The sequence below is a fragment of the Gracilinanus agilis genome, chromosome 1 (genome assembly GCF_016433145.1).
Source record: "Gracilinanus agilis isolate LMUSP501 chromosome 1, AgileGrace, whole genome shotgun sequence".
In the NCBI taxonomy this organism is placed as follows: Eukaryota; Metazoa; Chordata; class Mammalia; order Didelphimorphia; family Didelphidae; genus Gracilinanus; species Gracilinanus agilis.
Genome location: NC_058130.1, coordinates 763,848,918 through 763,874,533, shown reverse-complemented (window position 1 = coordinate 763,874,533; position 25,616 = coordinate 763,848,918). Strand labels below are relative to the sequence as shown.

The following is a 25,616-nucleotide window of genomic DNA, read 5'->3' as shown; positions in this document are numbered from 1 at the left end:
CCTCTTCCTATCTCTTTTCTCTTCCCTCTCTCTTCTCTTTCTCTCTCCTCTCCATCTCTCTCTTCTTCATTTCCATCTCTTCTCTCCATCTTTTCTCCTTGCTCCATCCCACTTTCTTTTCCATCTTGCCTTTCCTCTTCATTTCTCTTCTCTCCATCTCTCCTCTCCATCTCTTCTCTCCAGTTCTTCCTTTCCAGCTTTTTTTCCTTCCTCTCTCTTTATCTTTCCTCTACTTCCTATCTCTTGTCTCCTCTCCTCCATTTCCATCTCTCCTCTCCTTTCTAGCTTTTCTCCATCTTTTCTCTTTTCTCTATCTCTTCTCTTTCCCTCCCTCTTTTTCCATTTTGTCCTTCCTCTTTATCTTTCCTCTCCTTTCCATCTCTTCTCTCCATTTTTTCCCTCTTCCCCCCCCCTTCTCCATTTCCAACTCTCCTCTCCCATTCTATCTTTCCTCTCCTCTCTTTTTTCCATCTCCAACCATCACTCTTTTCCAGTTCTGCTATATGACATCTCCTTTCATCTTCTCTGGCCTTCCCCAACCCCCATCCCTTGCTGTGTGGATAAGTGACAGTTGCCTATTACAACGTGGGTAAAGAATAACAGAGGCTAGACACAAAGAAGAGAGTTGTCTGTGAACTGTGAAAGCAGGTCTAGGAAATGCTATCAGATATCAAAGAAGGGATAGGAGCAGGAAAAGATCCAGAGTTCCCAGGAGCCTAGAGACTGGGAAAATCTTGAACTTCCATCCTGGAGAGGACTCAGAAGATGCTTGACCTTTAGAAACACTTCCCAACCCAGGCTGCCCAGATGCCCCCTAGCTCTTTCCTTCCTGGGCCAGGCTCCAGTGCCCACTAGAGGCCCTGGTGATGCATGTACCTATACTCCCTCTTCCCTGCCTCCAGAAGGATCTCAGTGCCCCAGAACTTACCCATCCATCCCTATTGCTTTCTGTAGGAGCTACAAGGTCCGTTTCAACAGCGTCTCCTCATACTCAGATGCCCGAAAATCTTCCAGCGATGGACCAGACCTGAGAGACAACTTTGAGAGTGCTGGGCCCCTGGCCAATGTGAGGTGAGTCCAGGGCACTTGGAAATTCGGGAGAACCAAGAGCCATGGGCAGAAGCTAAAATGACTGAGTCCAAGTCTGGGGAGATTTCAGTGCCCCTTCCTTTGCCAGTGTCTCCCTTTTCAGCTCCTCCTCAAATATCCAGCACTCTCATACCTAAGGGATCCATGGAAGAGCCCTAATAGGTTTGTCCTCCCAAGTGACCACAAGAGATAATGCTTCCTCAGAGAAGCTGACTATTCCTCATTGATATACCATCTTACATGGTGCCTGCTTTAGTTTATCTTTCAAACCATTGTTATTGGTGGTGGAGGTTGTTCAGTTATTTTTCTATCGAGTCAGACTCTTCATGATCCCCTTGGCAAAGATACTAGAGTGATTTGCTATTTCCTTTTCCAGCTTAATTTACAGAGGAGGAAGCTGAGGCAAACAGGGTGAAGTGACTTGTCCAGAGTCACACGGCTAGTTTGCCATTTCCTTCTCCAACTCATTTGACAGATGAGGAAACTGAGGCAAGCAGGGTGAAGTGACTTGCTCAGGGTCACACAACTAGTTTGCCATTTCCATCTCTGGGTCATTTTATAGATGAGGAAACTGAGGCAAACAGGGTCAAGAGACTTGCCTAGGGTCACCCAGGTAAGTGTCTGAGGGCTTCATTAGAACTCATGAAGAGAAGGGTTCCTGACTCCAGGCCCCCAGGTTCTATCCACTGCCACATCTGGCTCCCTATCTTTTGATAGTCTCAACACTCCCTTGCTCTGACCCTTTCTCTCCCCCTGTTGCTTTCTAAGATTCCAGCAGGGTCTCGCTCTATGCAAGGTCTCATTAGACCCTTTCTTTCCAGCTCCATTTTAGGTATTGTATTCCCCCATTAGAATGGAAGTTCCTTAAGAGCTGGAATTATCTTGTTTAGTTGTCTATATCTGGCACTCTGTCATCCATAGTAAGTGCTTAATAAATGCTCAATCTATCTATCTACTATCCATCTACCACTATCTATTATCTATCCTTCTACAATCTACCTCCAGGTCAGTAAGGTGGCTCAGTGGAGAGAGTACTGGACCTGGAAGACTCATCTTTGTGAGTTCAAATCCAGCCTCAGACACTTCCTAGCTGGGTAACCCTGGACAAGTTACTTCCCTGTTTGCCTCAGTTACCTCATCTGTAAAATAACCCAGAGAAGGAAATGACAAACTCCTATAGTATCTTTGCCAAGAAAACCCCAAAACGGGGTCACAAAGAGTTGGACACAACTGAAAAATGACTGAACGACAACTGTAGGAAAATGTGAAGAGAGACAATCACTTATGTATAGGGACCACTTATGGCTAGGTCATTGAGGAATAGTACCCCCAAAGACTTCTTTTTAAATATTTATTTTTATTGTCAAGCAAAACACTTCCATATTGGTCATTGTTGTAAGAGCAAACTCAAACAAAACCAGAACCCCAAAATAAAACCAAAAATGTTCTGATGTGAAAGATAAAATGCTTTGATCTGCATTCATCTGACTCCAACAGGTCTTTCTCTGAAAGTCGATAGATTTCCCCATCATGTCTTTCAGGATGGTCCCATATCATTGCATTGCTGAGAATAGCCAAGTTTTCACAGCTGATCATTGTACAATGTTTCTGTTATTGTGTACAACGATCTCCTGGTTCTGCTTATTTCACTCCACATCAGTTCATGTAGATCTTTCCAGTTTTTTCTGAAATCATCCTGTTCATCATTTCTTATAGCACAATAGTCCAAAGGCTTCTAAAAGGTATATTGCCCCCTCCATAGTCCTGAAACCTTAAATCAAAAAACTGTCACATAAACCCTCAGCCTCAATTTCCACATCTGTAAATGGGGTTGAGAGAAAGAAGTGCACTGAGAGCACTTTGTAAGAAAAAGCAAGGTGAACATAATAGAGTCATCATTTCATTTACAATTTCCTTCTTTTTTCTGTTCTGCTTCATAGATGAAAATTTTATTTTTTTCAATCTTATCTGATTCTTTGTGAATCCATTTAGGGTTTTCTTAGCAGAGATCCTAGAGTGGTTTGCCATTTCCTTCTCTAGCTCATTTAAAAGATGAGGAAACTGAGGCAAACAGGTGATGTGACCTACCCAGGAGTTACACATCTAGTAAGTATCTGAGGCCGAATTTGAATTCAGGTCTTCCTGACTCTAGGTCTATTGTTCTAATCACTCTATTCACTGGACCATCTAACTTTTTCTTTTAAGTGGTTTCTTTTTTATTTTTAAATTCTAAAAATACTCATTTCATTTGATATTTGAGGTCAGATTTTTTAAAATACTTTCAAAAAAGTTAAAGCTCTTTGTAAAACTTAAAAAAAAACTATGGAAAAGTAAGTTATGATTGGTATTTATTCAACCTCACTCTCATCATCCACTATCCCTATCCTGTTCCTTAACATGCCAGGCATGATGCTAGCAGCTGGGGAAACAGAGACAGAAAAGGAATTTCTTAGTGTCTGTCTTGTCGTGCCGACAGATTCTCGGTGTTCGGTCTTGGCTCAAGGGCGTACCCCCACTTCTGTGCCTTTGGCCATGCAGTGGACACCCTCTTAGAAGAACTCGGAGGGGAGCGCATCCTGAAAATGAGGGAAGGAGATGAGCTCTGTGGCCAGGAAGAAGCCTTTAGGACCTGGGCCAAGAAAGTCTTCAAGGTAACTTGTTTCCTTGCCTTGGGAAGGAGACTTTGGAAGAAACTAGATTGAGCACAGAGGTTCCCATTTAGAAAACCCCTATCATCCAAGAGGTCCATGGATAGATTCGTGGGGTCAGGGTTGTGAATTTAGGATTTTTCTTTTTCAAAGAAATTTTATTTTCCCAATTATGTATAATAAAAATTTAAACATGCTTTCCAAAATTATAAGATCCAAACTGTCTCCCTTCCCTCTCTTTTTCCTCCCCACTCAGGAACATGGTAAGCAATTTGAACTGGGTTAAAAGAGGTTATATGACTTACCCAGGATCACACAGCTAGGTATATATGTATTAGCATGTGAAACATCCTTCCATATTTGTCTCTGTTGCAAGAGAATACTAATATGAAACCAAAACTTGGTATATTTTAAAAATATTTTAATAAGTATTTTGATATAATAATAATATATAATCCAATATGTTTTATTTTATGCAATTAAAAGGAGGATTCTAAGAAGGGGTCCATAGGCTTCACCATATTACCAGACATCAGACTGACAAAATCAGATGACAAAAATGATTCAGAATCCCTGGTCTATGGGAATATTCTAATCTATATAAATCATTATCATTACCATTCTTTTTTTAAAAAATTTTTTTTAAATTTTAAACCCTTAACTTCTGTGTATTGACTTATAGGTGGAAGAGTGGTAAGGGTAGGCAATGGGGGTCAAGTGACTTGCCCAGGGTCACACAGCTGGGAAGTGTCTGAGGCCAGATTTGAACCTAGGACCTCCCGTCTCTAGGCCTGGCTCTCAATCCACTGAGCTACCCAGCTGCCCCCATCATTACCATTCTTATTACATCTCTTATGTGCTAGGCAGTACCTGTGTGACCTTTAGCAAGTAACTTAATTTCTCTCAGTTTCTTCCTCTGTAAAATGAGGGGAATGGACTGAATAGCTTCTAAAGTAGTGAGGGCAAACCTTTTAGAGACTGCATCCCGTGCCCCCCCAAAGATCCCTTGCCACTCCCCTCCCCTGCCTTACCCCAGTCAGGGGAGGAAATTCTCCCATTACTGCATGTAAAGCACTCCCATTGGGCTGCTGGGCAGAGGGGTGGGTGAAGTGAAAAAATGTCCTCAACATGGTAGAGATGGGGAAGGGAACAGCAATCTCAAGGCCCTCTGTCTTTCTAGTAACAAACTCTGGTTGGTAATGATGGTCCATGTGTCCACAGAGAGCACTGTGTGCCCTTTTTGGCATGCATATCATAGGTTCACCATCATGGCTCTACCATCTTTTCCAACTTCAAATCTATGATTCTACTTAATAAGTAAAAAAATTAACATAAAAATATCTTATCCAAGGATCTTTTGTTGAAGAGCCATTATGGGGATAAAGGAATAAAAGGAGTCACTAAAAATTATCCTAATATAGTATACACTGGAATTCATTAAAAATTTAAATAGCTACTAAATAAGCATATTTTGGCAGTATTGATATTTGATGTTCAGTTTTTTTAATAAAACAATTTATTTAAAAACACTGCTGGCTAGGAAGAGGCTGGGAGCAGAGGGGGAGCCAGTGTCCATCAGTGTTGACAGGTCTCTGAAAACCCTTCTTGTGGATACAGGCAGCCTGTGATGTGTTCTGCGTGGGGGACGATGTCAACATTGAGAAAGCCAACAACTCCCTCATCAGTAATGACCGAAGTTGGAAGAGAAACAAGTTCCGGCTGACCTATGTGGCTGAAGCTCCAGAGCTCACACTAGGTAAGGACTTGTAGCCCTATAGCCCTTACCCTTCTTTCTGACACTAAAGGTGCTGCCCATGCCAAACAAAATAGGTGTGCAGGGCTAATGGGAATAGCTAGCATGTGTGTGGTTACTTTAAGGTTTGCAAAGCACAATATACATATCTCATTTGATCATCTCATCACTTCACCTAATTTGTTTTAACACTTGGAACATTAGCTTGATGTTCTCCACTAGTTCCCCAGAGTCAGCATCAATTTTTGTAGGAGTTGTCTTAAAGTAATTATACAGGTGAATCAAAACTGCCTTAGAGATTACAAGGAATTGCCAAAGAGATAGGATTATTACAATAGCCGTGGGGGTGAAACATGCATTTGGCAAGGGTAAAGGCAAGCCATTTATAGTAATCATATATTTCTAGCATTTGTTGCACTAGATTTGGGACTTTTACGAAATAGAAGTTGCAAAGACCTTGCATGAACGACCAAGCCATTATGGAGACACTGCCTAAAATAAATGTAATTCTTGCCAGATTCATAGGTTTTTTTTTTAATTAACTATACTCGCCAGATGTAATAGGGGAATTAAGCAAGTAGGGTACTAATTGGGAATTAAAGGCAGGTAAGGGGAATAGGCTAGAGATAAGGGAATAGTCAGGTAAAGTTGTAATAGGAATTAAGGCAGGTAAGGTTGTAATAGGGGACAAGACACTGTAGATAGGGGTTTGTGAATCCCTAAGGCAGTAAAGTGGATAAGGAGGATACAATAGTGGAGCAAAGGGAGACACAGACTGGGACACAGGTTTGAGACAGAGACACTGAAGGGAAACAGACTGAGCCCTCCAGGCAGGAAGGTCACTTCTACAGACAAAGGTTAGGGCTAGCCAGAAATGGCTTCACAAAGGAAGAGTCCAGAGGAAGTAAAGGGGTTACCACTTCCTCCAAAATGGATGCCTCCAACCTCCTCAGGACCCAGAGAGAATATTTTTCCTTTCTCCCCTTCTCCCTCTCTTATCAATCAACTAATGATTTAGCCAAAGGTTTGATTAAGTGACAAACAGGGTTTATTGAGTTTCAGGGTTGATTGTAAAGGACAGAGGGATACAAGGTAACTCTATACAGCCGCCTAGGGAAAGCTTCAGGTGGGGGAGGGACACAGGAATGTGAGACTGAGAAAGGACCTGCCTAACTCAGCCCAAAATGGGTAGGAAAGTTGCATATAATGATTCAAGAGATAATTTGTATGAAGGGAAGCCCTACTTGACTATGGAGAAACTAAATCTACAAAGTTTGAAAGCTACCACCCAGATCCACCCTCCTTTCAAAAACCCACAGGAAATTCAGGAAGGGAAAATGATGATTGGGAATAGGGGAGGTTAGGGAGATCCAAAAGAGATAGTTAAGCTAACAAATTTTAAGAGAAAAAGCTGCAGAATATAGGCCAGGGTTTCAGTCCAAAGATAGAGCTCAGTTGACCCTCCTACTCTCATCAAGTCTCCAGGATCAACTGCCACTCCTCAGGATTCTAAACCCTTTTCAACTGTCAGAAATTCTGCAGTAAGGCTTTGCAGGGTTAGATTTGCACCTTCTGCACCACATCATCTCATCACCTCACCAAAGGACTGGAGATAATTATTATTAATAATGGTGGGTGAAAGATGAAATGACCAACAAAACAAAGAATGGAGCTTCTGAGTGTTTCCATTTATTAAGCGAGACATGTCAATTGCCTTAGCAAATCGGGACTAGTCACCTTTCTCAACTTTGGCACTGGACCCCGAATGTGAAGAGAGAATTGTATATATTGAAAACAATCAAATAGGGACAATTAAAAGGATTAAATTAAATTTAAATTAACCAGGATACAACATTAGATAATCTGATTTCTAACTGGAGGAAAGACTTTCCATCTGGGATGGGAAGAGTGAACAAGTGCAATTTCCTGAAATCAGGAAAAACCACAAATGTCTGTGAACAATCAAAGGAAAACAGAAACAATAACTACTGATCAATATAGGGCCAGTTTTCAGATAAGACATAGCTTGAGAAGTTACATTCTGAGAAAACTCTTGCATCAGTCTTTGGATGTGACCAGGTTTCTGGTCAGTATAACCTAGGTCCTTGGGTCTCTTAAGCAGCAGGCAAAGATGGTCCAGCTTCCCAGCCATGTAGGGCTAGGGTCAAACAATGTGATAAGGTTTTCTCCCCATTCCTATGATTAAATAAAGTTTTCTCACAAGATAGAAGTTAAACTAGACCAATAATTGAGTAGAAAGAGAACTAAACTAGCTCCAGAATTGGGTCACAAGATGGAATCAGTGTGATTCACTCAGTTCCCACAATTAACCACTTACTCTCCTAATTTCCTCATTATCCCCATTTTACATATGACAACACTGAGGCAATCAGAGATTAAGTAACTTGCCCAGGATCACACAGCAGGTAAATATGTATGCAAATTTGAACTAAATTCTTACTGATTCTATGTCCACTGTTCTATTTACTGACCCAACTAGCTATATAATAAAATACAGTCTCATACTCAGTAGGGCTTCCTTATTGGGGGCTAAGCCAGAAAAAAATCAGAGGGCAAAATTCATTAGTAATCAATGGAAAAACTGAATCTCTTTTATGCCTCCCAGATTCTCCCTTATGCCAACATACTTGATGGCTTCAACTGAGCCATTCAGTCAATCAATGAATATTTATTCTGCACTACTTAATAAATTCTAAGATACAAGGAATGACACCCCCCTCCCAAAGAAAAATAACTTTGCCCTCAATGAACTTACATTCTTTTGTATTTTTTCTCTTAAAACCCTTACCTTCTGGTTTGGAATTGTAATAAGTTTTAGTACTAAGGGCTAGGCAACTGGGGCTGACTTATTCAGGGTCAAACAGCTAGAAAGCGTCCAAGGCCAAATTTGAGCTCAGAACCTCCCATCTCTAGACCTGGCTCTCAATCCAGAGTCACCTAACTGCCAAATGTGAGATTAAAAATTAATATACAGTATCTCCAAGTATTATATTTAACAAGATTTATTAATAACTTGAAGTGAAAGAAAACAAAAAGACAAAAGTAAAGGCCTGAGTAAAGGCCAGCTTTCCCAGCCACGCACATGGGAAAAGAGAGCGAGAGGCAGGTGTACAGCAAACTTACAAACATTACATAAGGACGCAAACGTGGGGGAAGGGAGAAGAGTTCTGAGTAATGTAGTTCAGGGGTTCAAGATTTTCTAATTACACATTCAGGAGCTTGCATTCTAATGGTAAAGGCCATAGGTATTGTCACATAGCTAGGTGGCTCAATGGATAGAGTGCTGGGCCTGGAGTCAGGAGGACATTCTTTCAAATCTGGCCTCAGATACGCAGTAGTTGTGTGACCCTGTGCAAGTCACTTTATCCTGTTTGCCTCAATTTTTCTCATCTGTAAAATGAACTAGAGAAGGAAGTGGCCAACCACTCCAGTGTCTTGGCTAATCCCTGACCACAAGGAGCTCACATTCTGATGGAGGAGATAAAAAATAGGTACATACAAGGGATTTAGAAAGTAGATATGATCGGCTCTGAGATGCTCTAATGCAGTGGTTCCCAAACTTTTTTGGCCTACCACCCCCTTTCCAGAAAAAATATTACTTAGCACCCCCTGGAAATTATGAAATTATTTATTGAACTCAGAATAGAATGTAATACAAATAAAGTGTGGCCATCACTGCTCCCCTGGATCGCTGCAGCACCCACCAGGGGGTGGTGGTGCCCACTTTGGGAATCACTGATCTAATGCATCCATCAAGCCACTAACCCTTGCGAAGCAACTACTGTCTACTGGATGGGGAAACAGAGACAAAGAAAGAAGTAATCCCCCACTCTCAAGGAGTTACTGCATTCTAATAGTATGCTGAAGAATCCATTGGAGTTGGCAAGGTAGCATACATACTTTATCTCACAACTGAAACTCCCCAAAATTTTATGACTAGGGGGCTCAGTGGATGGAGAGTCAGGTCTAAAGACAGGAGGTTCTGGGTTCAAATCTGGTCTCAGACACTTCCTAGCTTGGTGACCCTGGGCAAGTCACAACCCCATATTGTCTCAACCAGATTGCCTCATCTCTGCTCTTCTGCCTTGGAACCAATACTTAGTATTGGTTTTAAGATGGAAAGTAAAAAAAAAGAATAAATTTTAGAGGCAGCTAGGTGGCTCAGGGGATAGAGAGCTAGGCCTGAAGATGGGTGGACCTAAGTCCAAATGTGGCCTCAGACACTGCCTAGCTGGATGACCCTGGGCAAGTCACTTAACCCCAATTACCTCAACCTTACAGCTCTTCTGCCTTGGGCCCAGGAACACTCCTGATTCTAAGCGGGAAGGTGAGGGTTAAAAAAAACGGAGCCACCATCATACATCATTTCATCTGATGGAAAAGGAAGCCGAGTGGTTCAAATCCAGTTCCGCAGCGGTCTGTCAGGCCCCTGCGAAGGCCCAGGCTGCCGCCCTAGGCCCTCCTCTTTAAAGCCATCTTCCATTTCTATATCTGTATCTATACAAATCTTGTACAGCTGGTTTCTTTTGCGTATTGGCTCCACCATTATTAGCTCTTTGCAGACAAGGCCCGGGCATTAGGCCGTCTTTGTGCCCCTGGCTCTTGGCAGCGTGCCTGGTAGTTTGTCCTTGTTGAGTCTTGTCTTGACTCTTCGTGACTCCATGTGGGGTTTTCCTGGCAGAGGGGATCACCATTCCCTTCTCCAGGTCACTTGACAGATGGGGAAACCACCAAACAAGGTGAAGGGGTAGGGGTTGGGGGGGAGCAGCACGGGTTAGGCCAGGAGCAAGCAGAGGACATGAAGAAAGGCAGGGAGGTGGGGCAATGGTTAGAGCACCAGACCTGGAGCCATAAACACCTGCCTTCCCATCATGCCCCAAGTACTTCCCGGCTGCGTGACCCTGGGCTAGTCATTTAACCTGTCCATAAAACTAGGGCAATAGCCCCAGCCTGATCCCCTGGGCATGGGGCTCAGTGAGGGAGCTGCGGAGGGGCCCGGAGCCATGGGGAGGGGAAGTGGGATTTGGGGGACAGTTACGGCCCCTTCTCAGGAAATTTCTCTCCCCCAGGCCTATACAGCATCCACAAAAAACGAGTGTCGGCCGCCCGGCTCCTCAGCCGCCAGAACCTCCAGAGCCCAAACTCCAGGTAAGAGGCCGCCTCCACCGCGCCCCATCACTTCCCTCTGGCTCCTTGGGTGGCAGGAAACACTTGTCCTCTCTGGGCCTTCTCCATTTATTTACACCCTCGGGAAGACGGGCGGAGACTCCCCTGGGGAAAAAAAGCCAGCTTGGGAGCATCGGGAAGGCAGGGGGACCCCCGGGCCTGGATCTGGGGAAGACCTGAGATCAGATCCGCCTCAGGCGTCGCCTCGGGTTTTTTGCGACAATAGCCGTAAAGCGCACTCGGGAAGCCAAGGCGCGTGCGCAGAGCCTGGTCATTAACTCGGCTTTTAAGGGGAGCTTCCCTGAGAAGCCGCCAAAGCCGGCCGTTGCCGCAGGCCGTCACGTGGGGAAGTTAAACGCTTGTTTATGGGACTAACAAAGGTCAAATGGCCATGGGTGCGCCCTGTTGGCCAGGGAAAATTTAGTGAGAATTATTTTTAGTGGGCAAATTCTCTTTTACTAGAGAACCGGCCACGGCAGTGGGTCAGGCAAGACGCGGGTACTGTCTGCTTTCCTATTTTTGCTGCACAGAAACCTAGAAGGGAAGAGACTCCTCATCAGTGGTGTTAAAACTAATTAGAGATTAATTATTTCAGCAGTTGTAGGAGAGAGGAAACACATGAATGAGTCCCTGAACTGCACTACCGCATCTGTAAGGCTCTCCTCTGTTGGCATTAGTCAGTCGGCGGGCTTTTGTTGAGCACCTACTATGTGCCGGGCACTGGGAAGAGCCTTTAACTCCAAGTTAAGAGAACTTAGAATACAGTTGCTGGGAAATGTTCTGATTAAGGATTGTGAATGGGCCTAGAGATCAAAATAGATGGATGAGAGTTGTGGTGCAGGGTTCTAAACCCTTTTCAACTGTCAGAAATTCTGCAGTAAGTCTTTGCAGGGTTAATATGCACCCATTTGCACCACAGAGTTCAAGATCATAGAGCAAGGTATCGGTCTGTTCAAGTATGCTCTAAAGAGTCAATATTTTTCCATTTAATAGTATGTTCTCGTGTTTTAATAGAGTGCTTTTTATTTATTTATTTTTAACCCTTACCTTCCATCTTAGAATTAGTACTGTGTATTGGTTCCAAGGCAGAAGAGCAGTAAGGGCAGGGCCGTGGGGGTTAAGTGACTTGCCCAGGGTCACACAGCTAGGAAGTGTCTAAGGCTAGACTGGAACCCTGGCCTTCCCATCTCCAGGACTGGCTCTCAATCCACTGAGCTATCCGGCTGCCCCTATTTCTTTATTCTTAGAGTGAAAAAGTATGTTTGGGGGCAGGTAGGTGGCTCAGTGGCCTGAGACCCAGGCCTAGAGACAATCCCACTAATTGCAGGCAAAAGTTGTTTTTGTCGTTCATTCATTTTCAGTGGTGTCTGACTCTCTGTGACCCCATTTGCAGTTTTCTTGGCAATGACCCTGGAGCGGTTTGCCATTTCCCCCTCCAGCTCATTTTACAGATGAGGGAACTAAGGCAAACAGGGTTAAGTGACTTAGCTAGGAGATAATCAGCAGCTTCTTGAGCCTTGAATTTGCAAATCTAAACAGAAATCAGAGAGAGCAACAGGATAGGGAGACAAGTCACTTAGCAATTAGTGCCCCCAAAACCCAGAAGACATTCAATTATGAAAATGTAAATGTCCAACAGACAATAAGTTAGAAAGAGGAGAATGCTATGGACTGTTGTTGCCAAGGGTCAGCTTATGAAGGAGGGGAGAGGCAAGGCAGACTTTGAAGAATTCGGAGGTTTTAAGGAAGCAGAGATGGGCAGCTAGTTGGTGCAGTGCTCTGGAGTTAGGAAAACTCAACTTCCTGAATTCAAATCTGGCTTCGGACACTAGCCACTTCACCCTGTTTGCCTCCATTTCCTCATCTGTAAAATGAACTAGAAAAAGAAATGGCAAATCACTCCAGGATCTCTGCCAAGAGAACCCCAAATGGGGTCATGAAGAGTCAGACACAACTAAAAAACAACTGAACAACCACAAAAATATTTCTGTGACTCTATGTGCCAGGCACTGGGCTAAGTGCTTTATGTGTATTATGTTTTTGGCTGCTCACAGCAACCCGGAGAGGTAGGTGCTATTATTATAATGGCTAGAGTAATAGAAAGTGAGTCAGCCTTGGGGTCAGGAAGATATGAGTTCCGGTCCTTGACACATGCTGGCTATGTGATCCTAAACAAGTCACTTAACCTTTTGGTGTTTTTTTGTTTGTTTTTTTTTTTAAACCATTACCTTTTGTCTTTGAATCAATACTGAGTATATTTTCCAAGGCAGAAAAGCTGAAAGGGCTAGGCAATGGGAGTTAAGTGATTTGCCCAGGGTCACACAACTAGGAAGTGTCTTAGGTCGGATTTTGAATCCAGGACTTCTCAACTCAGCCTGTATCTCTAATCACTGAGCAATCCAAAGGCTGGAGGGAATAGGTGGTTGAATCCAAAACAAATACCTCTCTTTTTAGGTGCCAACCAAGAACTGATCAACTCTTGCAAGCTTATCATCAAAATGCAGCCAAACAGATAAAAACAAAGGCATCCTGGAGAACACTAGACAAAAGCCAGCCTCTCTAGGAGGATATGACCAGAACCTAGGGAGGCAACACAGTACCATGGAAAAAGAGCACAAGAGCTTTGGGTCTAGACTCCAAAGACTCAAATCCTACCTCTGATTCTTACTGCCTGCGTGACCTGGGGCAAGTCACTTGTCCTCTCTTGGTCTCAGTTTCCTCATCTGTAAAATCGGAGGATTCAACTAGATGACCTCTCTGACCTCTGAAGTTCCCTCCAGCTCTAGAATCCCATGAACCTTCTCTTCCCCTAGTTTGTCTAAATAAATCTATGTGTGTGTCACAAGATGAAGAAAAATATCTCCAGTTTTGGGTCTTCGTGGCAGATAAAGTAGAGCAGTTTGCCGCTTCCTCCTTCAGCTCATTTTGCAGATGAGAAAACTGAGGTCAGCAAGGTGAAGTGACTTACCCAGGGTCGCACAGCTAGGAAGTGTCCAAAACCAGATTTGAACTCACAAAGAGGAATCTTCATGATTCCAAGCCCAGTACTCTCTCCACAAGCCAGGTAGATGCTCTTAAGTGTAGACACAATGACATTAGGACCACCCCAAAGTTACTGCTAACCCAGAAAGCCGCCCCATTCTTGAGCCAGCATCACCCACAGTGAATCAGTAGCCCAGCCTAGAGCCAAGCCAACACCACCCAAATGCAGGAGGTGCCCCGAGACCACAGACCATGATGAAGCCCTGACTGTGCTCCGTCAGCAGTTCCCTCTGGCCCCCCACCCTGCTGCAGGAACAGTGCTGGGCCCACCCACACAGCCGGGCCAGCTTCCGTCCAGTGTTCTCCAGCCGCCCCACTTCTTATCTCCCTGAGCACATTTTGATATCTACACGAGGGCCAGCCAGCATGAGTTGGCCCAAGAGTTTCACCAACTAAGCACTTTTTGGGGAGGGGGGGGGGAAATAGCTCCACAAGCTCTGGGGCCTCAGCGTTTCTATTGCACTGGAGGAAGGGACTGCAGGCAAATGAGATTTCTGAAAGAAATCATGGGAATTCTGGGAGAAAGCAAAAAGTGATTATGTCAACATTTGAGAGGCCCTCCTCATGATGTGGTTTAGCCAAATGAAGGAAGGAATTCTCCCCTCCCACTCACCCCGCAAAAACGGAGTCCCCACAGCGCCCCCTGCTGGATATCTAGCTTAGTGAGTGTCCCACTTCTCAATCTGGGGGCAGGGCGGATGCCAACTCTGTTGCCCCTCAGGGTGAGGCCAAACCCTCTTAGTAAATGAGGGAATCTGTAGCTCAGAGGGACAAATGATTTATCAAAGGACAAACGGTGACCCCTCAGCTCAGCTGTCCACAAATGTGGCCTCGGCATCTGATCATGAGTTCTGTTTATGGCAGGTGGTGGGCCTTGCTTTAAGAAAATCAAGGTGACAAGAGGAGAGAGGAGAGGAAGAATGAAAGGGAAGGAAGGAAGGAAGGAAAGTTAGGAAGGAAGGAAGGAAGGAAGGNGAAGGAAGGAGGGAGAGAAAGGAAGGGAGAAAAGGAAGGAAGGAGGGAGAGAAAGGAAGGGAGAAAAGGAAGGAAGGAGGGAGAGAAAGGAAGGGAGAAAAGGAAGGAAGGAGGGAGAGAAAGGAAGGGAGAAAAGGAAGGAAGGAGGGAGAGAAAGGAAGGGAGAAAAGGAAGGAAGGAGGGAGAGAAAGGAAGGGAGAAAAGGAAGGAAGGAGGGAGAGAAAGGAAGGGAGAAAAGGAAGGAAGGAGGGAGAGAAAGGAAGGGAGAAAAGGAAGGAAGGAGGGAGAGAAAGGAAGGGAGAAAAGGAAGGAAGGAGGGAGAGAAAGGAAGGGAGAAAAGGAAGGAAGGAGGGAGAGAAAGGAAGGGAGAAAAGGAAGGAAGGAGGGAGAGAAAGGAAGGGAGAAAAGGAAGGAAGGAGGGAGAGAAAGGAAGGGAGAAAAGGAAGGAAGGAGGGAGAGAAAGGAAGGGAGAAAAGGAAGGAAGGAGGGAGAGAAAGGAAGGGAGAAAAGGAAGGAAGGAGGGAGAGAAAGGAAGGGAGAAAAGGAAGGAAGGAGGGAGAGAAAGGAAGGGAGAAAAGGAAGGAAGGAGGGAGAGAAAGGAAGGGAGAAAAGGAAGGAAGGAGGGAGAGAAAGGAAGGGAGAAAAGGAAGGAAGGAGGGAGAGAAAGGAAGGGAGAAAAGGAAGGAAGGAGGGAGAGAAAGGAAGGGAGAAAAGGAAGGAAGGAGGGAGAGAAAGGAAGGGAGAAAAGGAAGGAAGGAGGGAGAGAAAGGAAGGGAGAAAAGGAAGGAAGGAGGGAGAGAAAGGAAGGGAGAAAAGGAAGGAAGGAGGGAGAGAAAGGAAGGGAGAAAAGGAAGGAAGGAGGGAGAGAAAGGAAGGGAGAAAAGGAAGGAAGGAGGGAGAGAAAGGAAGGGAGAAAAGGAAGGAAGGAGGGAGAGAAAGGAAGGGAGAAAAGGAAGGAAGGAGGGAGAGAAAGGAAGGGAGAAAAGGAAGGAAGGAGGGAGAGAAAGGAAGGGAGAAAAGGAAGGAAGGAGGGAGAGAAAGGAAGGGAGAAAAGGAAGGAAGGAGGGAGAGAAAGGAAGGGAGAAAAGGAAGGAAGGAGGGAGAGAAAGGAAGGGAGAAAAGGAAGGAAGGAGGGAGAGAAAGGAAGGGAGAAAAGGAAGGAAGGAGGGAGAGAAAGGAAGGGAGAAAAGGAAGGAAGGAGGGAGAGAAAGGAAGGGAGAAAAGGAAGGAAGGAGGGAGAGAAAGGAAGGGAGAAAAGGAAGGAAGGAGGGAGAGAAAGGAAGGGAGAAAAGGAAGGAAGGAGGGAGAGAAAGGAAGGGAGAAAAGGAAGGAAGGAGGGAGAGAAAGGAAGGGAGAAAAGGAAGGAAGGAGGGAGAGAAAGGAAGGGAGAAAAGGAAGGAAGGAGGGAGAGAAAGGAAGGGAGAAAAGGAAGGAAGGAGGGAGAGAAAGGAAGGGAGAAAAGGAAGGAAGGAGGGAGAGAAAGGAAGGGAGAAAAGGAAGGAAGGAGGGAGAGAAAGGAAGGGAGAAAAGGAAGGAAGGAGGGAGAGAAAGGAAGGGAGAAAAGGAAGGAAGGAGGGAGAGAAAGGAAGGGAGAAAAGGAAGGAAGGAGGGAGAGAAAGGAAGGGAGAAAAGGAAGGAAGGAGGGAGAGAAAGGAAGGGAGAAAAGGAAGGAAGGAGGGAGAGAAAGGAAGGGAGAAAAGGAAGGAAGGAGGGAGAGAAAGGAAGGGAGAAAAGGAAGGAAGGAGGGAGAGAAAGGAAGGGAGAAAAGGAAGGAAGGAGGGAGAGAAAGGAAGGGAGAAAAGGAAGGAAGGAGGGAGAGAAAGGAAGGGAGAAAAGGAAGGAAGGAGGGAGAGAAAGGAAGGGAGAAAAGGAAGGAAGGAGGGAGAGAAAGGAAGGGAGAAAAGGAAGGAAGGAGGGAGAGAAAGGAAGGGAGAAAAGGAAGGAAGGAGGGAGAGAAAGGAAGGGAGAAAAGGAAGGAAGGAGGGAGAGAAAGGAAGGGAGAAAAGGAAGGAAGGAGGGAGAGAAAGGAAGGGAGAAAAGGAAGGAAGGAGGGAGAGAAAGGAAGGGAGAAAAGGAAGGAAGGAGGGAGAGAAAGGAAGGGAGAAAAGGAAGGAAGGAGGGAGAGAAAGGAAGGGAGAAAAGGAAGGAAGGAGGGAGAGAAAGGAAGGGAGAAAAGGAAGGAAGGAGGGAGAGAAAGGAAGGGAGAAAAGGAAGGAAGGAGGGAGAGAAAGGAAGGGAGAAAAGGAAGGAAGGAGGGAGAGAAAGGAAGGGAGAAAAGGAAGGAAGGAGGGAGAGAAAGGAAGGGAGAAAAGGAAGGAAGGAGGGAGAGAAAGGAAGGGAGAAAAGGAAGGAAGGAGGGAGAGAAAGGAAGGGAGAAAAGGAAGGAAGGAGGGAGAGAAAGGAAGGGAGAAAAGGAAGGAAGGAGGGAGAGAAAGGAAGGGAGAAAAGGAAGGAAGGAGGGAGAGAAAGGAAGGGAGAAAAGGAAGGAAGGAGGGAGAGAAAGGAAGGGAGAAAAGGAAGGAAGGAGGGAGAGAAAGGAAGGGAGAAAAGGAAGGAAGGAGGGAGAGAAAGGAAGGGAGAAAAGGAAGGAAGGAGGGAGAGAAAGGAAGGGAGAAAAGGAAGGAAGGAGGGAGAGAAAGGAAGGGAGAAAAGGAAGGAAGGAGGGAGAGAAAGGAAGGGAGAAAAGGAAGGAAGGAGGGAGAGAAAGGAAGGGAGAAAAGGAAGGAAGGAGGGAGAGAAAGGAAGGGAGAAAAGGAAGGAAGGAGGGAGAGAAAGGAAGGGAGAAAAGGAAGGAAGGAGGGAGAGAAAGGAAGGGAGAAAAGGAAGGAAGGAGGGAGAGAAAGGAAGGGAGAAAAGGAAGGAAGGAGGGAGAGAAAGGAAGGGAGAAAAGGAAGGAAGGAGGGAGAGAAAGGAAGGGAGAAAAGGAAGGAAGGAGGGAGAGAAAGGAAGGGAGAAAAGGAAGGAAGGAGGGAGAGAAAGGAAGGGAGAAAAGGAAGGAAGGAGGGAGAGAAAGGAAGGGAGAAAAGGAAGGAAGGAGGGAGAGAAAGGAAGGGAGAAAAGGAAGGAAGGAGGGAGAGAAAGGAAGGGAGAAAAGGAAGGAAGGAGGGAGAGAAAGGAAGGGAGAAAAGGAAGGAAGGAGGGAGAGAAAGGAAGGGAGAAAAGGAAGGAAGGAGGGAGAGAAAGGAAGGGAGAAAAGGAAGGAAGGAGGGAGAGAAAGGAAGGGAGAAAAGGAAGGAAGGAGGGAGAGAAAGGAAGGGAGAAAAGGAAGGAAGGAGGGAGAGAAAGGAAGGGAGAAAAGGAAGGAAGGAGGGAGAGAAAGGAAGGGAGAAAAGGAAGGAAGGAGGGAGAGAAAGGAAGGGAGAAAAGGAAGGAAGGAGGGAGAGAAAGGAAGGGAGAAAAGGAAGGAAGGAGGGAGAGAAAGGAAGGGAGAAAAGGAAGGAAGGAGGGAGAGAAAGGAAGGGAGAAAAGGAAGGAAGGAGGGAGAGAAAGGAAGGGAGAAAAGGAAGGAAGGAGGGAGAGAAAGGAAGGGAGAAAAGGAAGGAAGGAGGGAGAGAAAGGAAGGGAGAAAAGGAAGGAAGGAGGGAGAGAAAGGAAGGGAGAAAAGGAAGGAAGGAGGGAGAGAAAGGAAGGGAGAAAAGGAAGGAAGGAGGGAGAGAAAGGAAGGGAGAAAAGGAAGGAAGGAGGGAGAGAAAGGAAGGGAGAAAAGGAAGGAAGGAGGGAGAGAAAGGAAGGGAGAAAAGGAAGGAAGGAGGGAGAGAAAGGAAGGGAGAAAAGGAAGGAAGGAGGGAGAGAAAGGAAGGGAGAAAAGGAAGGAAGGAGGGAGAGAAAGGAAGGGAGAAAAGGAAGGAAGGAGGGAGAGAAAGGAAGGGAGAAAAGGAAGGAAGGAGGGAGAGAAAGGAAGGGAGAAAAGGAAGGAAGGAGGGAGAGAAAGGAAGGGAGAAAAGGAAGGAAGGAGGGAGAGAAAGGAAGGGAGAAAAGGAAGGAAGGAGGGAGAGAAAGGAAGGGAGAAAAGGAAGGAAGGAGGGAGAGAAAGGAAGGGAGAAAAGGAAGGAAGGAGGGAGAGAAAGGAAGGGAGAAAAGGAAGGAAGGAGGGAGAGAAAGGAAGGGAGAAAAGGAAGGAAGGAGGGAGAGAAAGGAAGGGAGAAAAGGAAGGAAGGAGGGAGAGAAAGGAAGGGAGAAAAGGAAGGAAGGAGGGAGAGAAAGGAAGGGAGAAAAGGAAGGAAGGAGGGAGAGAAAGGAAGGGAGAAAAGGAAGGAAGGAGGGAGAGAAAGGAAGGGAGAAAAGGAAGGAAGGAGGGAGAGAAAGGAAGGGAGAAAAGGAAGGAAGGAGGGAGAGAAAGGAAGGGAGAAAAGGAAGGAAGGAGGGAGAGAAAGGAAGGGAGAAAAGGAAGGAAGGAGGGAGAGAAAGGAAGGGAGAAAAGGAAGGAAGGAGGGAGAGAAAGGAAGGGAGAAAAGGAAGGAAGGAGGGAGAGAAAGGAAGGGAGAAAAGGAAGGAAGGAGGGAGAGAAAGGAAGGGAGAAAAGGAAGGAAGGAGGGAGAGAAAGGAAGGGAGAAAAGGAAGGAAGGAGGGAGAGAAAGGAAGGGAGAAAAGGAAGGAAGGAGGGAGAGAAAGGAAGGGAGAAAAGGAAGGAAGGAGGGAGAGAAAGGAAGGGAGAAAAGGAAGGAAGGAGGGAGAGAAAGGAAGGGAGAAAAGGAAGGAAGGAGGGAGAGAAAGGAAGGGAGAAAAGGAAGGAAGGAGGGAGAGAAAGGAAGGGAGAAAAGGAAGGAAGGAGGGAGAGAAAGGAAGGGAGAAAAGGAAGGAAGGAGGGAGAGAAAGGAAGGGAGAAAAGGAAGGAAGGAGGGAGAGAAAGGAAGGGAGAAAAGGAAGGAAGGAGGGAGAGAAAGGAAGGGAGAAAAGGAAGGAAGGAGGGAGAGAAAGGAAGGGAGAAAAGGAAGGAAGGAGGGAGAGAAAGGAAGGGAGAAAAGGAAGGAAGGAGGGAGAGAAAGGAAGGGAGAAAAGGAAGGAAGGAGGGAGAGAAAGGAAGGGAGAAAAGGAAGGAAGGAGGGAGAGAAAGGAAGGGAGAAAAGGAAGGAAGGAGGGAGAGAAAGGAAGGGAGAAAAGGAAGGAAGGAGGGAGAGAAAGGAAGGGAGAAAAGGAAGGAAGGAGGGAGGGAGGGAAGGAGTTTTCATTTATTTCTTTATTATTTTATGCACACCCTTAGGGACTCTGGCTTTTTGGTGGTGGTTGGGCTGGGGGTCTCTGAGGCCCCTCTAGAGAGTATTTGCACAGCCCTTAGCACAGTGTTCAGGAATGCCAGCCATTATGGTCATCGTGGCCTTGTTGTGCTTATTTGTCTGATACTGAAACAAGGCCTTCTCTGTCCAGCGCTCCCAGCTTCCACCTGCCCCGGGACCCCCAGGTGCCCTGTATCCTGGTTGGCCCGGGCACAGGCATCGCCCCTTTCCGGAGTTTCTGGCAGCAGCGGCTCTTCGATATCCAGCACAAAGGTGAGTTGTGCTTCCCCTCCGGGACCCTCCAGCAGGATTGCTCCTCAGAGGGAAGGGCCAGGCCTACGCGGAGGTGCGGTGAGCCCCCACCTGGACAGCAGGATCAGAGAATTGTGGCCCGGGAGGTACCTCAAAGAGCCTCTCATCCACCCTCATCCTTTTACAAGGGAATAAACTGGGTCTCCGTTTCCTAAGGTCATACATGTGGAGAGTAGAAGAGCTGCGATTTGAACCCTGGTTCTCTCACTCTATATCCAGTGATCAAAAACTGGAGAAATGCTCCTCAGTTAAAAATATCTCCATTTTGGAACAGCTGGGTGGCTCAGTGAATGGAGAGCCAGGCCTAGAGATGGGAGGTCCTGGGTTCCAATCTAGCCTCAGACACTTTCTAGCTATGTGACTCTGGTCAAGTCACTTAGGCCCCATTGCCTAGTCCTTACTACTCTTCTGCCTTGGAACCAATACACAGTACTAATTCTAAGACATAAGGTAAAGGATATAAATATAACATCCTTACCTGTGTGTGTGTGTATATATATATTTTTTTATTTTGACCAAGTTGGATTTATACCAGGGATGCAACAGTGGTTCAGTATTAGAAAGGTTATTAGCATAAAGCCTATCAAACCCAATGGTTATTTCAACTGATGTAGATTTAGCTCTATGTCATTTCAATAGATTATCATAAATGCATGTTACTTCAGAAGGTTTGTTTCAACATAGTCCACATTTATGCTGAAACCTATAAAAAGCTTTGGCACAGAAATGCCCTTCTTTAATATGATCTAAAGCAAAGAGCTAGCATTATTTCAATTGGGAAAACACTGGAAGCATTCCCAATACGGAAAGGGATAAATCAAGGATGCTCTCTCTCCCCAGGATTATTTGACATAATTCTAGAAATGCGAGCTATCGCAGTAAGACACAAGGGAAACTAAAGGTAAAAACACTGATGAAGATGAGTCAAAATGATCCCATTTGCATGTGACATGATGGTTTACTTGGAAAACACCAGAGTATCATTGAACAAATTAATTGAGATGATTAACAGCTTCAGGAAAGATGCAGAATAAAAAATAAACCCACAAAAATCATCATCGGCATTTTCCTCTGCAATAGAACAAAAAGCCATGAGGAAACAATAGAAAAATCTATTCAGAGTAACTACAAAATACATAACGTATTTGATCATTAATTTACCAAGACACGTTTGGGAATTATTTAAATATGACTATAAAACAGAATATTTCCAGAAATAAAGGAAGATTTAAATAGTTGGAAATACAGCAACTGTTTGTGGTTGGACCATATTAATGTAATAAAAAATGACCACAGGATCACAGTCTCAGGAACCATCAAGTCTAACCACATCATTTTATGGAAACCAAAGCTCCAGAAAGCCAAGAGATTTGCCCAGGATCACACAAAAAACATCAAAGGTGAAATCTGAAACCAGGTCTTCTGACTCCAGTACCAGTATTCTGATGACATTACCAAAAATAATTTATAGGTTTATTGGGTTTATTTTACAGAGTTAGATGAAATATTAAAAGAATTCATCTTAAGGTAGTTAAAGGTCTAGAATCTCAGAGGAATTCATGAGGGGAAGGAATAAGGGGAACTAGGATTAGTAGATCTCAAACTATTGGATAAAGTTGGGATTATCAAAACCCTTTGGCACTGGTTTAAAAAATTAGTAAACTAGATCAGTAGTATAGACTAGATAAGCAAAACCCAGAAGTAAACAAATACAAGAAGTCCAAAATATATACCGTGGAGAAAAGGATTCTGTATCTGACAAAACTAAAAGAAAAACTGGAAAGCAGTTTTTGCAGAAAATGGGTTTAGACCAGCATCTTATACCATATCTCTAAACAAACTCTAAATGGATAAGCAACCAAAATATAGAAAAGGGAAAGAAGGAGGGAAGGAAGGAAGGAAGGATGAGAGGAAGGGAAGGAAGAAGGAAAGAAAGGAAGGAAGTATGGATTTATATTGGATATAAGAAAATCCTCCCTCCTTCCTCCCTTCAGGGTCTTCTAGCTTCCAGATCAGTCTCTATCCACTACACCACAGTGCTTCTCAAATAAATATTAGCCATTGTTGTGATAATACTTATAGCTGCTATTAGTATTATTACTGATGCTACTGCTACTGCTACTATGTCTGCATGGGCTTCCCTCCTAATCAGCTGCTAGTACGGTCAGTGACCCAAGTTTCCCTGGTTCCCAGGAATGGCTCCATGTCCCATGATCCTGGTCTTTGGATGTCGGCAGTCCAAGATTGACCACATTTACAAAGAGGAAACCTTACAGGCCAAAAACAAAGGGGTCTTCAGAGAGCTGTACACAGCATATTCCCGAGAGCCAGACAAACCAAAGGTAATTCCCTGCCCTTCCCATGCCACAATCTGACGAGCACATCCTTAGCCACTTTCTTTCAGGCCTCTCACCCACTTTTCGTTCCATGGAGAGAAGGAGCTACTGTGCCACATTGGCACTCCATGGACTCTGGGCAGTCAGTGACTTCCAGGAGTTAAAATCCTATGACATGGAGCAAAGTCTAGATTTGTTCTCTTTGTTCCCAGAGGGCAGAATTAGGAAGAGTGGGTGAAAGTAGGGAGGAAGATTTGCCAAGCAATTATTAGGAACCTACTAGGTGCCAGGCACTGTCCTCATTACTGGTGATAGAGACTAAAATTAAACAATCTCTGCCCTTAAGGAGTTTAAATCATATTGGGGAGGGTTAGGTGGGAGGGAAGAAAGGAGAGGACGGAGATAATGTATACATGAGTAAATATATAGAGAGCATAAAAAGTAATTGTAGGGGAGGGATTGCCCTAAGAGCTGGGAGTATCAAGAATGCTCTTTAGTATAAGGTAGAGGAGGTAACCTAATAAAACTTATCCACAGTTCACTTCTTTGGAAGAATGAGTTTACTGGATCTTTTCCAGCAGCTAAAAAAGGAAAAGCACATTTGTACGGAACTGGCTTTTGGAAAAATTGGGATATAGGACCATAGATCCCCTCATTTCACAGAAAAGGAAACCGATGCCCAGAGATGGGAAGTAATTTGCCTAGGATCACATAGCTAGGAAGGGTCTAAGGGAGGATTTTAACTCGGGTCTTCCTGATTCCAAGTCTAGGATTTGGTCCATTACGCTGCTGAGTCTTAAAGGGAACTAAGCTAAGTTGGGGAGGGAAAGCACTCCAGGCACAGAGGGCAATCTATTTTCCAATATCTGGAACTACTCAAAAGCAGGATGGGCTGCCTTGGGCAGTATTGGGTTTTCCTTCACAAGAGGGCTTTGGGGAAAAGTTGGGTGCCTGCTTGTTGAGGATTCTTGTTCAGATATGAGTTGGACAAGATGGTCTCCAAGTTCCCTTCCAGTTTTAAGATCCCGAGATTCTTCGAAACACCGTCCCTTTGGGAAGACTATATCTTGGCTTTAACAAGGACAAGGACCATGCATGACTTTTAAGGCTTCTTCCCATCTCACCGATAGGAGAAGGAATGGGCCACTGTACTAGGAGGAGCCCTTTGAAAATGAGGGGGACAAAGTATGGCCTGGGGGATGAGCTGAGAAAATGAGTTTGAAGATTAAATTAGATAATATAAACAAAGTGCTTTGCCAACCTTAAAGCACTATGTAAATGTTAGATTTTGTCATTGCTATTATTATTAATAAAATACATCTAGATCCTTCGTTTGCAACAGTAAAGGATTATGGATGTAAGAATACCATATATACTGTCAGACACAGGTTGACTGGTTTTACCAAAAATTTTTCTTCTCTTTTAATTTTCATTACAAGGGATGGTTTTCTAAGTGGGAGTTGTCGGAGTAGGGATATACTCACTAAAAACAAGATTAAAAACAGAAAGGAAGGAAAGAGGATGTCCAAGCTCTAGGACTGACTAGGCCATCACTATTGGCACCCTCTTCCCCACAGAAATATGTACAGGATGCCTTACAGGAACAGCTGGCAGAAACTGTGTACAGAGCCCTGAAGGAAAAAGGGGGACACATCTACGTTTGTGGGGATGTCACGATGGCGGCCGATGTCCTGAAAGCCATCCAGCGCATCATGATGCAGCAGGGGAGGCTCTCGCCGGAGGAGGCTGGGGTTTTCATTAGCAAACTGAGGGTGAGTGATAAGGGGTTGTTCTGACATCGTCCATGGCAGGAGCATTTTATAGCTGAAATGGACTGTTAGGAGGTGGAGAAGTCATTTCATCAGTACTGTTTGAAGGGGATTTAGAGAGCATCAAGCCCAGCCCCATTCACTTTATAGATGAAGGAACTGAGGCCCAGAGTTTAAAGGTCAGGTCATAAGACATTGCTCCAGGAATCAATCCCAGGTCTTCTAACCCTCTTCTCACAACAGTCAGCTTTCTCCCTTCTAATCTAACCCTCTTACTTCATAAAGGAAAAAGTTGAGGCCCTACAGGGGAAGTGACTTGCCTAAGGTCTCTTTCTTTTTTTTTAAACCCTTAAAGTTTGGTTCCATTGGTTCCAATAGTCATAGAGTTAGGAAGTGTTTGTAGCCAGATTTGAATCCAGGAACTCCTGTCTCCAGGTCTGGCTCTTTATCCTGATTGTACCCTAAGATCTCATAGCAAGTTAGAAACAAATATTTGTCACTGATACACATTTTTAGAAAGCACCAAGTTCCTGGTATTTCCCAACAATAACTGGCCTCTTGTATGACTCTGGAGAACTTCTTGCTGGCCTCAAAACCAGTGTTTCTGTCCCTCAGGATGACAACCGCTACCATGAGGACATATTTGGGGTCACCCTGCGCACATACGAAGTGACCAACCGCCTTAGATCCGAGTCCATTGCCTTCATTGAAGAGAGCAAGAAGGACACTGATGAGTAAGCCAACTCTATTTCTATGGAAATCTCAGACACCAAAGGCAAGCAAAATTAGATTAGGGACGGAATGAAGGTAGAACAAGCAGGACTTTGACCAAGGGCACCAACATTTTGAGGGTTCTGGGAATAACTATATTTATTCCACTGGCACAAACAACTGATTATAACATCAATTTAATGATAACAGTTAGTTAAAATAGGTTGCTACCTTCCATCCCCAGAAGCTACGTGACAGAGGAGTTCCTCCTTGACTTGGCCCCAATGTGGGCTTAGCAACCTCCCTATCATCAGCCTCCTGGTGTCAAGGTTCTCCAACCACAGGACTTGGTGTCAGGCTATCTCGCTAGTACCCTGAACTGAATTTCTCTTTAAAAATGGATTTTGAAGTACCTTTTGTGGTACTTATCCAGGGAAATGGAACTGCTCATTATATTTCTGGCTTAGACACAGAATGTTCATCCTACCTGCTGTGCCATTGGACACATCTCTTAAAATGGCTTCTCTTTGGATCATGGCTCTCCACTTAGTTGAACAGCAGGAGTTTCCAACCTGTAGGTA

General features: G+C 44.9%; 1 protein-coding gene across 1 annotated transcript in view; it reads left to right on the top strand.

Moving 5' to 3' along the window:
* Positions 1 to 25,062, top strand: part of NOS1 (nitric oxide synthase 1) — a 108,074-nt gene extending 83,012 nt beyond the window's left edge. Inside the window, exons 13-20 of the mRNA XM_044685444.1 lie at positions 955 to 1,071; positions 3,566 to 3,740; positions 5,355 to 5,493; positions 10,581 to 10,659; positions 19,975 to 20,180; positions 22,413 to 22,561; positions 24,133 to 24,327; positions 24,940 to 25,062. Of these exons, the coding sequence (XP_044541379.1) occupies positions 955 to 1,071; positions 3,566 to 3,740; positions 5,355 to 5,493; positions 10,581 to 10,659; positions 19,975 to 20,180; positions 22,413 to 22,561; positions 24,133 to 24,327; positions 24,940 to 25,062 (1,183 nt within the window). The remainder of the gene's footprint in view (positions 1 to 954; positions 1,072 to 3,565; positions 3,741 to 5,354; positions 5,494 to 10,580; positions 10,660 to 19,974; positions 20,181 to 22,412; positions 22,562 to 24,132; positions 24,328 to 24,939) is intronic.
* The last annotated feature ends 554 nt before the right edge of the window (positions 25,063 to 25,616 follow it).